Source organism: Trichomycterus rosablanca, chromosome 11, assembly GCF_030014385.1.
Source record: "Trichomycterus rosablanca isolate fTriRos1 chromosome 11, fTriRos1.hap1, whole genome shotgun sequence".
In the NCBI taxonomy this organism is placed as follows: Eukaryota; Metazoa; Chordata; class Actinopteri; order Siluriformes; family Trichomycteridae; genus Trichomycterus; species Trichomycterus rosablanca.
The window spans coordinates 24,096,512-24,112,126 of NC_085998.1; the positions used below are offsets into that span (position 1 = coordinate 24,096,512).

At 37.6% G+C, this 15,615-nt stretch overlaps 1 protein-coding gene across 2 annotated transcripts in view; it reads left to right on the forward strand.

The window, feature by feature from the left end:
• Positions 1–15,615, forward strand: part of blm (BLM RecQ like helicase) — a 28,721-nt gene continuing 13,106 nt past the window's right edge. For both annotated transcript variants that reach the window (XM_063005310.1, XM_063005311.1), the window contains exons 1-6: positions 1–332; positions 2,831–3,564; positions 9,633–9,774; positions 14,393–14,493; positions 14,590–14,710; positions 14,858–15,558. In XM_063005310.1, coding sequence (XP_062861380.1) covers positions 235–332; positions 2,831–3,564; positions 9,633–9,774; positions 14,393–14,493; positions 14,590–14,710; positions 14,858–15,558 — 1,897 coding nt within the window. In that variant the 5' untranslated portion in view covers positions 1–234. The remainder of the gene's footprint in view (positions 333–2,830; positions 3,565–9,632; positions 9,775–14,392; positions 14,494–14,589; positions 14,711–14,857; positions 15,559–15,615) is intronic.

Below are 15,615 nucleotides of genomic sequence, written 5' to 3' on the forward strand. Positions count from 1 at the left end.
TGATTGTTACAGGTTCTTTCTTTGCAACAGTAAGAACTGGCTAAAGAAAAACTAACAATTACTAGCGCTGGTTTTGACTGTTAGTGAACGTCAGCTGTTGTTGCTAGCGAGCCGCTATGTCAGGCGTTGTGTAATATTCTTACCTGCAGCCTCTCTGTGTTTCAGCACCGTTTGGTTTAACACCGTTAGTAAGCAGCTTTATTTTATGTGTACGCGTGTTTGTTTGGATGCACAATGCCGTCTCTCCCTCAGAACAATTTAAAAGAGCAGCTGGAGCGGCACAACAGTGCAGCCGCACCGAGCAAACTGTCTCTTTCTAAACCAAAGGCCGGGTAAGTAAACTACTTCCCTTTAACTACTTCACTTTATATATATATATAGACAAACGGTTTTCTCTCTAACTTGCTTTGGCAATACGAATGTCCTTATTTGTCATGCCAATAAAGCTTCTTTTGAGTTTGAGTATGAGAGCCATAACTGAGCTACAGAGAAACCATGCAGACAATGAGCAGTGCTAGTGGGATAATGACAAATAATTGAGAAATAAACTATAAAAGTTGTTTAATGATGTTAAATCTGATTGGTTCATGGCGTGTATGTTTTAAAGCAGAAACAAACACGGGCTCATCTCTGCACAAGAAAGGATTTTTCTGAAACTTAATGCAATGCAACCACAGTACGTCTCTTCCCTGTAGTGTTTTTGTGTGTTAGCAGTACGAGGGATGCAGAGTGTAAGTTTTTTAGTACATTTTAGACTGGGGTGACTTGAGATTTTGAAAACTTTTAAAGGGTGCCGTGACTGAAAAAAGGTTGAGAAACACTGCCGTAGATCATCACAGCCGTGATGTTATTCGCGATAACACATGACCTCAAGTGTTCTATTGCTTTTATACAACAGTTTTTACGAAAGAAAGAAAGAAAATAAATCAAAGAAGCCCTGAATTTCATAATAAATATGCTTTAATATTGACAATACCTTCCGCCAAAAAGTAGTTCCACAACGAATATAAAGTTTAACACTACAAAGCAGACATCCCAAGTTGCAAAAACTCATTTTAGGGAGGTAAGAAGAAGAAGGCAAGAACCTCCGAAGGGAAAAAAGAAATAAAAAACCTCTTGCACACACCAAAGGATAAGGGTGATAACAGAACTTTTAGAAGCTGCTAACTGGGCTATTAAACTAACTGTTCGCGTTACAAACACATTCATGTTCCCTACGTAGTGCACTAGATTGTGTATCGGATAACGCATTCATGTTCACTACATAGTGCACTAGATAGTGAATTAGACAATTGATTTATGTTCCCCACACAGTGCACTACATTGTATATCAGATAACGGATTTAAAACGTGATCGGGAAAAAAGTCTGTGTCGCCTGCGTGCGCGTTTGTGTGCATGAAGCTTGTCGTTACTGGCAACGCGTCAGCAGAGTAATACAGTTGTGGTGTGAAAAGGCCGTGCTGTTATCACGAATATCAGCACGGTTAGAACGCTTCTCAACCAATCAGATTGTAAGGTCGGAACTAACTGTTGTATAAATATAGTCCATCTGTTTCTCTACATACCTTTTTAGCCTGCTTTCACCCTGTTCTTCAATGGTCAGGACCCCTACAGGACAACCACAGAGCAGGTATTATTTAGGTGGTGGATCATTCTCAGCACTGCAGTGACACTGACATGGTGGTAATGTGTTAGTGTGTGTTGTGCTGGTATGAGACACTCATACCTAGTTGGTCCACCTTGTAGATGTAAAGTCAGAGACGATCGCTCATCTATTGCTGCTGTTTGAATTGGTCATCTTCTAGACCAGCAGTGACAGTGAGGTGTTTAAAAACTCCATCAGCGCTGCTGTGTCTGATCCACTCATACCAGCACAACACACACTAACACACCACCACCATGTCAGTGTCACTACAGTGCTGAGAATTTTCCTCCACCCAAGTAATACCTACTCTGTAGTGGTCCTGGGAGAGTCCTGACCATTGAAGAACAACATGAAAGGGGGCTAACAAAGCATGCAGAGAAACAGATGGTCTACAGTCAGTAATTGTAGAACTACAAAGTGCTTCTATATGGTAAGTGGAGCTGATGAAATGGACAGTGAGTGTAGCTCCTCTCTTAGCTTACAGTTGCAACACATTTTGAACACATGGGTGGTGTTTATATAGCAAATCACAGCTAAAGCAAATTAAGGTTGGTTGTAGTAACCCAACTTTAGGTCATACAGCAATCAGCAGTATTATGTGGGGAAGGTAATTATTCAACCAGACCGTGACCCAAAATATAAGAGCAGATCCACTTTTGACTTAAACGCCTTTAAGAGGCTGTGGCAGGAACTTAATAGGGCAGTTTGTGCTCAAAAGATCCTCAATGTTAAAGTAAAGCAATTCTGCAGTGTCACCTCTTCTAAAGTATGGGCTAACATTCCTTTACAGCGAGGTGAAAGACTAATCACATAATTAACTTACTGCCTTGCAACTTGCAGCCCTTAAGCAGTATTACAGCAGCTAAACAGCTGTTAAAAGTGTATATTATAATCATGTCGTTTAATGAACAAAACAAAAATGGCCAACGTTATATGGACACCTGACCATCAATTTGTTGGATGTCCCATTCCAAAATAATTGACATTAATTTGACGGGCCACATATTTCTGTCCATATTTATATATATATTTAAAATACATATTACTGTGTGTGTGAGAAGGGGGATTATTACATTGTTTTTTTTTAGTAGTGATTATTATTTTACCTGTAATTGAGTGTTCTACATAAATTGTACATTGCTTTTTTTCCTAAATGCTTTTTTTCTTACCTGCTCCTCTTTTAGGGTTTTTTGTTTTAAAAAGAAGACATCAATCATTACCAATTCTGAAGTTCCCAAAAAGGTAATTGGCTCAAATGTCTTTTCAAACCGGAATGTCAATGTTCCTTTCAGCTGTGAAGTAACTAAAGCTCCATTTCCAAACAAGCCAGAGCGACCATCTTCAAAAATTACCTTCTTTACTGCACCTGGCAAGCCTAAGACACAGACTGTCAACCCATTAGCCAATCCATTTGCAGTGAGCAAGCTCAGTTCTGCACAGCCTTCAATCTCAGGATTACCAAAGTCAGCTAGCAGATGCATGAGCAACAATGGCAGTGACACTGTAGATTTGGTCGGAGCTGACAACTCACTTGGCATCTCCTTAGACGACTGGGATGACTTTGATGATTTTGAAACTCCATCCAAAGGAAAGGTAGCAGCTCAAAGCCCAGTAAATAAAACATCTGCAACAGAAAAGACTCCAACTAAAGTTTTCAGTGCATTGTCCAATGACAACAGGAAAAATAAAGATTTGCCCATAAAGGAATCCTTTGGAACTACAGAAAACACTTTAGACACTCATGCTGCAGATCAGGGTGGTACCCAGTCAGGATTGTCTGAACCAGATGACTCTCCCATTAAGACAACAAAACGTTCGGCCAAACACAATTCACTGATGAGTGACAGTGAGGATGATGCCGATGTTTCCATCGTTGAGCCCGCAGATAAAACTGAGGAGACTGCCAACAGTTTAACAAGTTAGTGTTTCTCTTTTTGTTTTTTTGCAGTTGCTTATGAGTATTTATGTTTGAGGCCTTACATAATTGTTTAAACATGAAATACAGTGCAAGTATTTGCCTTCCTCTTGGGTTTCTCAGGGATAACATAAAAAAAACACAAAACTCTTCTATATATAAATATACACCGATCAGCCATAACATTAAAACCACCTCCTTGTTTCTACACTCACTGTCCATTTTATCAGCTCCACTTACCATATAGAAGCACTTTAGTTCTACTGTACAGTTACTGACGTAGTCCATCTGTTTTTCTGCATGCTTTGTTTGAGCCCCCTTTCATGCTGTTCTTTAATGGTCAGGACTCTCCCAGGACCACTACAAAGTAGGTATTATTTGGGTGGCGGGTCATTCTCAGAACAGCAGTGACACTGACATGGTGGTGGTGTGTTAGTGTGTGTTGTGCTGGCATGAGTGGATAAAACACAGCAATGCTGATGATGTTTTTAAACACCTCGCTGTCACTGCTGGACTGAGAATAGTCCACCAACCTAAAATATCCACTGTGGGTAGCGTCCTGTGACCACTGATAAAGGTCTAGAAGATGACCAACTCAAACAGCAGCAATAGATGAGCGATCGTCTCTGACTTTACATCTACAAGGTGGACCAACTAGGTAGGAGTGTCTAATAGAGTGGACAGTAAGTGGACACGGTATTTAAAAACTCCAGTGTCTGATCCACTCATACCAGCACAACACACACTAACACACCACCACCATGTCATTGTCACTGCAGTGCTGAGAATGATCCACCACCTAAATAATACTTGCTCTGTAGTGGTCCTGTGGGGGTCCTGACCATTGGAGAACAGTGTGAAAGCAGGTTAAAACAGTATGTAGAGAAATAGATGGACTACAGTCAGTAGTGCTTCTATATGGTAAGTGGAGCTGTAAAAATGGAGGAGGTGGTGTTAATGTTATGGCTGATCAGTGTATATGGCAGTAATGTAGAACAGTAAAATAAAAGCGGTAAAGCTCTGAGCAGAACCAGTTCATCATTTAAAATGTACATTTTACAGACATAAAGTTTGTAGAAAATAGTTTATTATAAAGGTTAACTAAACATACTAATCAAAGACCTGAGATGCAGTTGGTGTATTCATTTTTTTCCTGATGATATTAGTGTAGTTATAATGAGATGATGCAAAGTGTGAGGTGATCCAAAGTGTCAAGTGGGAAAGGGCCTTGCTTAGGGGCCCAACAGTGGCAACTTAGCTGTGTTTGGGCTGAACCAGTGACCTGATATGTAGTCCATTTAAAATGAATTACTAAGCTACCACAGCCTTAAGCTAACATGCATCCAACATGCAACGTCTGATGCTATACTGAAGCAAAACAGCTTAACCATTTTGGATTTTATAGCATAGTATTTCATTTGTATATGATTTTAATAATACAAATGCACAAATTATTTGTGTTATCACAATCTCATAATGTGTCTGTAAACAAAACTGGAGAATGCACACTGAAAATGAATGACAAAAAATATTATACGAGCCAAAACTGTCTAATATGCCAGTATAACAAAACAGCTCTGAACCTTTAAGACATGTTGTAACAACGTTTTAATGACAGTCGATATTTATTTTGGTCTCTTTATTAAGATACAGGAATTATGTACACACACATAAAAATATCAATAATTTTGAAAAAAAAAAACTTCTACAGGCAGAAGTTGGTATTTAGTGTGACCTTCTTTGGCACTAAGCACATCTTGAACTCTTTTGGGGAGATTTCTGAAATAATCTTCTTGTAAATTATCCAAAGCAATAAATCGAACAATAAATACAGCCAAAAACGGAGCTGGAGGTACTTCATCAGCAACATTACACCCAGCATGCATTTGGCCAAAATCTGGAACCTTTACATCGAATGCAAGCCATTCAATTAAATCCAATTCAATTTGAAGTGCTTTATAAGCATGACAAATGCCATTCTATGTTAGAAAAAAATAGGAAAAGATCACTGTGATGTAACTCCAGGCCAATAGCGCTAACTAAATTAAGCAAATGATTTAACAACAGGCTTGTATGCCAGCTGGAGAAAGACCATATTCTTAGCAATGTCCAAAGTGGCTTTAAAAATTAAAGAAGCACAACAGACAACCTGGTCAGACTACAGGACTTAATTTGTGATGCCTTTCTCAGGAAGGAGCATGCCAAAGCTGTTAACACTGCTAACACTCTTATTCATTACTTATTTTCTAAAAAAAACAAAACAAAACACAGGGTTTCTGTTGTCTACTTAAACTAGAGTAGGGAAAGCACTGTACTGTGGAAGCACTTCTGTAGGTCGCTTTGGATAAGAGCGTCTACTAAATGCCGAAAATGTAAATGGTAATATAATGTAAATGCTATGATCTAGAGAAAGCGCATGACAAGACCTGGAGGTACGGCATACTAAATGATATAAGCCGAATTTAGATTGCATCTCCCAAGAATCCCACAGGGATGCGTTCTTTCAATCATCCTCCTTAACCTAAACATAAACAGTGTGACCAAAAATAACCCCAGGTACTTTTTGCAGCCTAAATGTTGATAACCTTCATATCGGATACAAAGACAGACACATGCTACTTATGCCACCCCTGAAATATAGGCAACTAAAACGTTCCCTCAAACTTAGAAACAACCCACAAAACTCCGCCTATAGAGTAGTCTTTGCTCCATCACACTCCTTGCTGTATTCCTCCTAACACAACTGCAGCCAACCACTTGAAATAGAAGTAAAACTTGACCACCACTACCCACACCTACTAAACAACCCTCTCCCCATGGCACATTATTAAGCCAAACCTCATCGTAGACCTTGCCAAAAATAAGAAACTGATTAGCTATTCAAATCTATACCAAAATGAGTGCCTGGGCATATGAGAGAGCTACCTGTCACAATCCGTCATATACATGGATAGCTCTAAAACCAGACTGAGTATCATCAGTAGTAATAACTTGGCAGCTTGCAAACAGCACCATCTTGACCCATCATAGCTCAGACTTACAGTTTAAGCTGAAGTGCTTCTCATGGCACTAAACCTAATGCTAAGAACAAAAACACTAATATTTACCAACTCAGTCGTACCACCCGTTATTAAATGGTGTGATGGACAAAATAGAAGTACTCATCAGACAGAACTATGAGACAAGAATATGCTGAACAAAAACAATCTGTATGAGCTCTGCCCCACCATCTATTTCCAAACCAAAGTGCAACCAAAAAAAGTGCAAAATTGCTTTCTCTAGATGCTACATTGGCCACACCCGCTTCAAACGCTTGCACTTAATGAAAAGAGGGAGCCACCCCTCCCCCGCGAAACTTGCCACATACTCCTTCATTAAACACTGACATTAAACACTCCATTAAACCAAGTATCTACACACCCGACAAAAGCTCTACTTACCAAATTCATTTAAAGAAATCTTCAAACAAAAAAATGCTTGGTTTGCTGATATAATATATCAGGACTTAAAGATTAACATATTCTACCATGAATAAAATCTCAGTGTAACCAAGTCGTTAAAAACACAAAGAAACAATTACAGATGACTGTGCCTAATGACAGTTTACACAACAGTGCAAATGATTTAGCTATACTGCTGTAAACATTTTGCCTTAAAAGTTTCTATTGTCATAATACACTGTGTTCCAAATTATTATGCAAGTGAAATATGAATATGAATTCGATAAAATGAACAATTAGGTTTTAGTTTTTAAAATAAAGTGTTTGTTTTTATTTTATCTCATATCTTTTTACATGTCTGGTATCTAAGGCATGTTTGTTAATTAGATTGCCAGGGAAAAGGGTTAGTTAGTTAAAGGGAAAGTTACTTAAATAGATTGTTCCATATTATTAAGCAAGTCACAGTTCTCATGCAGTATGGTGAGGAAGAAAGTCCTTTTTAAAGATAAAAAGCATGAAAAAGTTCAGTCTTGCAAAAGACATAAAAACAACTGAAGAGAACTTACAAAAACTGAAGAGAGATTATCAAACTGAAAAGATATGTGAGTGATTTGCATGTGATCTAATAAAGGCTTAAGGAAAGTTTTTGTCAGACAAATTAATCTTATTAAAAGGGCAGCTGTAAAAATGCCACTGACAAGCAGCATACATGTATTGGAAGCGGCTGGTGTCACAAACCTCTCGATGAAGGACCCTCCACAGGCTGGCAGTTGTACATTAACCTGTAGTTTGGCCACCCCTAAACAAAGCCCACCGACAGAAGGCTTAGAAATACATGAAGACTAATATTCTAACAGTTTTATTCACTGATAAATGCCGTGCTACACTGGATGGTCCTGATAGATGGAGTTCTAAATGGCTGGTGAACGGCCACCCTGTTGCTACAAGACTTCAACATGAGCAAGGAGGTGGTGGAGTGATGATTTGGGCCGGAATATTGGGAAGTGAAATGGTAGGACCCATTAGGGTCCCTGAGGGTGTTAAAATTACCACTAAACGATATGTGGATTTCCTAACTGATCATTTTCTGCCATAGTATAAAAGGAAGAATAATACCTTCCAAAATTAAATCATATTCATGCAAGACAATGCACCATCCCATGCATCCAACACCATTGACTCCTTAGTTGTTATGGGCATAAAAGGAGACAAAATCATGATTTGGCCACCATCATCTCCTGTCCTCAATCCTATTGGGAATCTGTGGAGTATCCTTAAAAGGAAGCTGTATTAGAGTGGTCGTCAATATACCTCAAAACAGCAGCTCTGGGAGGCAATACTGGCATCCTCAAATGAAATACAAGCAAAAACTATAAATGGACTTAAGTTCAATGGATGAGAGAGTTGTTAGTCATTTCAAAGAAGCGCTCACATATCAATGTGTAACTTGATATTAAAATATAAATGTTTTGATTTAAGTTGGTTTTTTTGTAAAATGATCTGTGTATGCAGCAAATAACAGATTTCTGTTGGAAATGATATTGTCATTATGACCATTAAATGTTTTAAAAACTGAATTCTGCATAATAATTTGGAACAACATATTTTGCGTTCTTTTCAAAAAATAAATGACGCCATTGTCATCAGTATAATACCACTTGTAATAACATCCACTTGTAATAACATCCACATTGTAATATTACTGTTGAGGATAAAACAAAATCCTTGCACATACAAACAAAAATAGCACATGCATAATTATTTGGAACATGGTGTATGCTTATAGAAGCTTCTATTTAGCGATATTTAGATTTTAAAGTGCTGCCAGTTATTACGCCTGAGTGTGTCTAGTCTGATTGAACCCAGATATAAATAATGTCATGTCACTTATGGTTGGCTGCACAAATGGGTCAGCTTTCTGCAATGCCCTCCTTTCTGAGTCCTTCCAAAATCACCTCATAACACTGTCTTCACTGTTGTCATGGGGGTGCCTCATTACATACCTAACATAACTTGTGGGACTTAATGTGGTTTAGTAGCTCCTTTTTCTGTTCTGGCCATCTTAAAAACTTGATCAGTGGTCATCATCTTCCTCCTTGGTATTTTCAGCAGTTTTCCGTGCCCTTGTTCTCAATACATTTGGTTAATTTGTTGATAATTTGTTGACTGTTGCTAAGAGGGCATTTTTTAAACACAGATCCAGTTTTGATTATTTCTCCGCTTTAATTACAAAAAATTATTAGAAATGGTAACTTTAATTTATTTAAAGCTCAATTGAAACAAATATTCAAAAATAAATGCAATCTGGATGATTTAAAAATGACAATTTAATGTGAAGACATCAACCTTTTCATAGTCAGTAAACAAGTTTATGTTTAAGTTTTTTTGTAATTGGAATATTTAAAAATGTCGGTTATATCCTACACTACTGTTGTACTTGGGAAAGCTGTAGAATATGAACTGTAAGACAATTTTATAATTAAATAATAAAGCCCAATGTTTAATAATCGTCAGCCAAAATTTCAAAGCTGTGAGTAGCCTCTGTATGACATCTTAAGTTATGGTTTGTATTTTTAATGTAACTCTTGTTAAATAAATGTCTGCTTTAGTTTTAATTTTTTTTATTTACAGAAGATGATAATAAATGGGCTGATTTAGATATCATTAACATTGATGACAGTCAGACTGAAGTGCTGGGGGATGACTTGGATTTTATTCCACCATCACCTGTTCATGAAGACAAAAGCTCACCTCTCTCAACAGTGGAAAAAAGGTAGGAACAGATAAGTCTTAACATGTCATGTTCTTAGTTACTAATTCATAGCCAATGAAACATTTTTCCTACATCAGCTTTTTATTAGTGCTGTATAAAGTGTTTACATTCTTAGCTTATATTTATAGGGAGGAATTGAAATGCAGTCGCTACAGTGAAAAATGTAATACACACATTGACTTTCCATAGTAACTTGCAGAATACATGCCAAAATGAAAGCAAAACCTACATTGTTCTCATGTTGCTTGAGCTCTTTACTGAAAAATACAAACACAAGCGTTTTACATTAAAAAAAAAAAACTTCTTAATTTACATCAGTCATATACAACTGACACGGAAATTAAATCAAGGCACAGATTTACTGCTTTCAAATATGCAGTGCTAAAAGTGACAAGTAAATAATCCATTGCATTGATTTAAAGCAGAGTTATAAAACAATCATATAGAAACAATACTTCTGTGTTGACAAAGTATGGTGGGTGACAAAGTGTACAGATCATTGACTATAGTCAGTAAGTGTATAACCACAAAGTACATCTGTATGGTAGGAGTAGCTTATTAAACAATCAGTGAATATACACACCAGATCGGTGTACCTAAAAAAGTACTAGCTGCATCTAGCATCTAGCAAGACTTATCAGAATTATCATGCAATTTTTGTACTTGAGAGCTGTCCTGTGCAGGAAATTATTTCAAAGTCAGCTGCACAGCAGTGTTTTGTTTAGTTTGAGTCTGCAAGTGTCAGTATAGAAATTATTTACAGCTGATTTTCTTTTTTGTCATTTGCTGTAGAAACTTAACCCTAGTTACACTGTGTGATGGGCGGCACGGTGGCTAAGTGGGTAGCACTGTTGCCTCACAGCAAGAAGGTCCTGGGTTTGATCCCCAGGTGGGGCGGTCCTGGTTCTTTCTGTGTGGAGTTTGCATGTTCTTCCCGTGTCTGTTTGGATTTCCTCCGGGTGCTCCGGTTTCCTCCCACAGTCCAAAGACATGCAAGTGAGGTGAATTGGAGATACAAAATTGTCCATGACTGAGTTTGATATAACTTTGTGAATTGATGAATCTTGTGTAACGAGTAACTGCTGTTCATATCATGAATGTACCCAAAGTGTAAAACATGATGTTAAAATCCTAATAAACAAAAAAAACAAACAAACACTGTGTGATACCATTTCAGACAAAAATGCTCATTATAAAAATATTTGTTTTAGTCATGAGTAAGAATCTTATACTTGAAACTCACAACATGACTAGCTTATTGCTGCTGGCTGATTTAGGGGTACTGTAATCAAAGATTGCAAACAAAAACTTTCTAACAGTGCTGCCACTTTTGGATCAAAATTTCACAGTAGGACTGGATTTTAGATTAATCAAATTTATAGTTCACTGATAGGAGGATGGCGTAGAATAATGTAGCACACTGACTGCTTTACAAAATTGTATTGTTTAAACAATGTATTATTTTAAATACAAAAAAAATACTATTGTTTTTCATAATTGTACATTGGTAAGCCTGATCAGTCCTACAGTGGCATAGCAGCTAATTATCATCAAATGTTCCATCAAAGAATAGGCATTTCATTTTGTTCTCACTCATTCAGCCACAAATGGCTTCTCTTCTTGTTATTTTTAAATCCTGTTTTATCTAGCCATAACAATACTACTATTATGCCAATGTGTTTGTGATTGATCATGTGATGTGAAACCTGGCTTTTACACAGGCTTCTGGGGGTTATTTAACAGTAGGCTTCACATAAATTCTGATTAAATGATAACAGCTAAAGTCTAAGTTGATACATGTTTGTTGGTTGGTGGGTAAGCAACCAATTAGTAATCTACAACCCTAAATCAGAAAAAGTTGGGACAGTATGGAAAATGCAAATAAAATAAAAATGCAGTGTTCCTTACATTTACTTTGACTTTTATTTGATTGCAGACAGTTTGAACCCGAGATATTTCATGTTTTGTCTGCTCAACTTTATTTCATTTGTTAATATACCATTTGTTAGTATTCCTGCATTTCAGGCCTGCAAAAAAAGTTGGGACGGGGGCAATTTAGGGCTCGTAATGAGGTGAAAAAACTAAATAATGATGTGATTCCAAACAGGTGATGTTAACAGCTGATTGTAATCATGGTTTGGTACAAAAGCAGCATCCAGGAAAGGCTTTGATGAGCAAAGATGATCAGAGGATCTCCAGTTTGTCAACAAATGTGTGAGAAAATTATTGAAATGTTTAAAAACAATGTACCTCAAAGAAAGATTGGAAGGGATTTGCATATTTCTCCCTCTACAGTGCATAATATCATTAAACCATTCAAGAAATCTGGAGAAATTTCAGTGCGTAAGGGCCAAGGGCGCAAGCTTAAGCTGAACGCCCGTGATCTTCGATCCCTCAGACAGAACTGCATCAAGAACCACCACTCAACAATAGCTGATATAACCACATGGGTGAGGGATTACTTTGGCAAATCTTTGTCAAGCACTACAATACAGAGTTACATGCACAAATGCCACTTAAAACTTTACTGTGCAAAAAAGAAGCCTTATGTTAACCATGTCCAGAAGCGGCATTTACTTCTCTGGGCTCGGAGGCATCTAGGATGGACCATCACACAGTGGAAACGTGTATTGTGGTCAGATGAATCAGCATTCCAGGTCTTTTTTTTAAAAAATGGACGCTGTGTGTTTCGGACCGAAGACGAAAAGGACCATTCAGACTGTTATCAGCAACAAGTCCAAAAGCCAGGGTCTGTCATGGTATGGGGCTGTGTCAGTGCCCTTGGCAAAAGTAATTTACACTTCTGTGACTTCAAAACGTCATCTTTTCCAGGGACGTTCATGCATTTTTCAACAAGACAATGCAAAACCACATGCACACATTACAAAGGCATGGCTGTGGAAGAAGAGGGTACGGGTACTGGACTGGCCTGCCTGCAGTCCTGGCCTGTCCCCAAAAAAGAATGTGTGGAGAATTTTGAAACGAAAAATGCGACAACGTCGACCCCGTACTGTTGCACATCTTAAGACGTGTTTGCAGGAAGAATGGGACAAAATAAAAGCTGAAACATTAAATCACTTGGTATCCTCGGTGCCAAAACGTCTTTTAAGTGTGGTGAAAAGGAATAGCAACATTACAAAGTGGTAAATGATTTACTGTCCCAACTTTTGTTGGAATGTGTTGCAGGCCTAAAATACAGAAATAGATGTTTATTTATAAATACAATTAACTTGACCAGACAAAACATGAAATATCTCAGGTTCATACTGTCTGCATAAGTCAAAGTAAATGTAAGAAACTCTGTCCAGCATTTGCTGATTTGCTGTTATTAAATATACCTGTTGAAACCCCTTAGTGGTCTGCAGCCCACTAATTAAAACCATATCTCAAAGTGTTTTAATTTCTTAGTAACTGTTTCTTTTATTAATTTTTTAGCTATTATTTAGCTGGCACTTACAGTGGGGGAAATAAGTATTTGATCCCCTGCTGATTTTGTAAGTTTACCCCCTTACAAAGACTTGAACAGTCTATAATTTTTATGGAAGGTTTATTTTTAACAAAGAGACAGAATATCAACAAAAAATCCAGAAAAAAAACATTAAATAAAAGTTATATAAAAATTAATTTGTATTTAATTAAGGGAAATAAGTATTTGATCCCCTACCAACCAGCAAGAATTCTGACCCCCACAGACTGGTTATGTGCACAAAAGGCACACAAATTAGTCCTGTCCCTGTATAAAAGACTCCTGTCACAGAATCAGTTTCTTCCGTTCAAATCTCTCGACCACCATGGGCAAGACCAAAGAGCTATCAAAGGACGTCAGGGACAAGATTGTAGACCTGCACAAGGCTGGAATGGGCTACAAGACCATCAGCAAGAAGCTTGGTGAGAAAGAGACCACTGTTGGTGCGATAATTCGAAAATGGAAGAAATACAAGATCACAATCACCCTCACTCTGGAGCTCCATGCAAGATCTCACCTGGTGGGGTAAGAATGATTCTGAGAAAGGTGAGGTCAGTCCAGAATTACACGGGGGGAGCTTGTCAATGATCAAATACTTATTTCCCCCACTGTATTTACAGCAGATTTTCTTAAAGAGGAATTGATACACCTAAAATATAGTGTAAGAATGTGAAAGCACTAATTATCTTACATTGTCAAATAAATGCTGTGTAATATCATTGGCTGCATTACCAAAATAGCATTAGACTGTTAGGCAATAGCTGCATTAGACTAATGCCTTAACTCACACACACTCACTTACACAAAACACACATGTAAAAGTTAATTTTATTTACTAACCATTGAGAGACTAAACACGTCTGGCTAAGGGCATTTTGTCAAAGTATAAATAATTTGTTGTTTGTAAAGTTGTTTTAAAATCTGTTGGCCGTTTACAGGATTAAGACTAGTAGTTAAAAGCTTTGTCAGGATATTCTTAGAAAAAATGACATTGGCATGTGATATTAAAACATCTTGCCCAATAAAAGAAATGCTAAAATACATTGGTGCAAGAATTTTTGTGTCTACCATCAATACAAAATAATTTAATACGTGATCTAATTAGCAAAGCCATATTTATTAATCCTGAGAAATTTTGTTTTCTGACCTTAGAAAAAATGACTGTGTTATTAATGCTAAGTGTGCTGCCTCCCAAAGAACGTCCATTTCAAGCTTTCCAGGATCACAGGATGTTCTGTCTACAAGTTTTAAAGGTTTAAATTTCTGTTTTATTTACATGTTTGTATTGTAGGTATTTAAACGCTATGTAAAATGATCATGTTTCTAGCTAAAACTGATGATCTGTTTAGGGTTTGAGGATGCTCTCTTCTGTGTTATGGAGGCTATTTGTTGTTTGGTGGATGCTGTTCCTGAGCATGAGCTCATAACCTTGACTTGTGGCACAGAACTGCTTTTACAGAGAGCTCACAGGTATGTAAATAAATGGGAGTGGAAGTACTAAATACATTTCTTACTAAGAATTATCCTGTTATTTACACACATTAATTTAATTGCCTTGATTCAATTGAATTGTAGCAATTGATCTTAATTGCCATTATTTTAATGGTTTTCCCACAGGAAGAAGATTATTGCTGATGCTTCATCATCAGGCAAATTGCAGACAGACAGGAGAGAGACTTTTCAGCCCAGTTTATTTCGCAGTTGTTGTTCTGGTCTTACATCCCCTTTAATCCAAAACAAAGAAGGCAGCTTTCAGTTCAGAAAGTCCACTGTCCCTGTCACATCTCTGGATTGCAAAAGTAGTACGTTTGATTCAGACAGCATTCTAAATGGCACAGAAACACCAGGAGGCACATGGAACCCCAAGCCTTTACATACCCCAGATTTGAGCCAAGGCAGGGTAAAGACAAAGTGTGTGAACTACAGCACTAGCAACATTCAGTCTGGACAAAGTTCTTTGGTACAGTCCTTCAGTGAGTCAAAGGAAGAGACGTTGGAGCAGACAGATCTTTTCTTCTCTCCTAAGAATCCAGTGAAGACAAACAAGAAACAAAATGACAGCACTGCACACACTACATCTGGTCAGACTGATTCATCCCTGAGCAAAGAACCAGATGACTTCTACATTGACGACTTTGATATTGATGACTTCAATGACAGTGATATCCCACATTACTTTGAACAACCTGTTACTTCATCCAAGAGTTCCACTGTGCTTGCAAAGTCAGTTTGTGAAGTAGGAACCTCAAATTCCAGTGTAAAAAAGAGCGTTACCACTCCCACTGCTGTAATAAAACCCAATAAACCACCTTCCCCTGGTCAGTAGTTATTACTTTGTGCTGTTTTTTGTTATCTCTTTGTTTAACGTCTGTAGA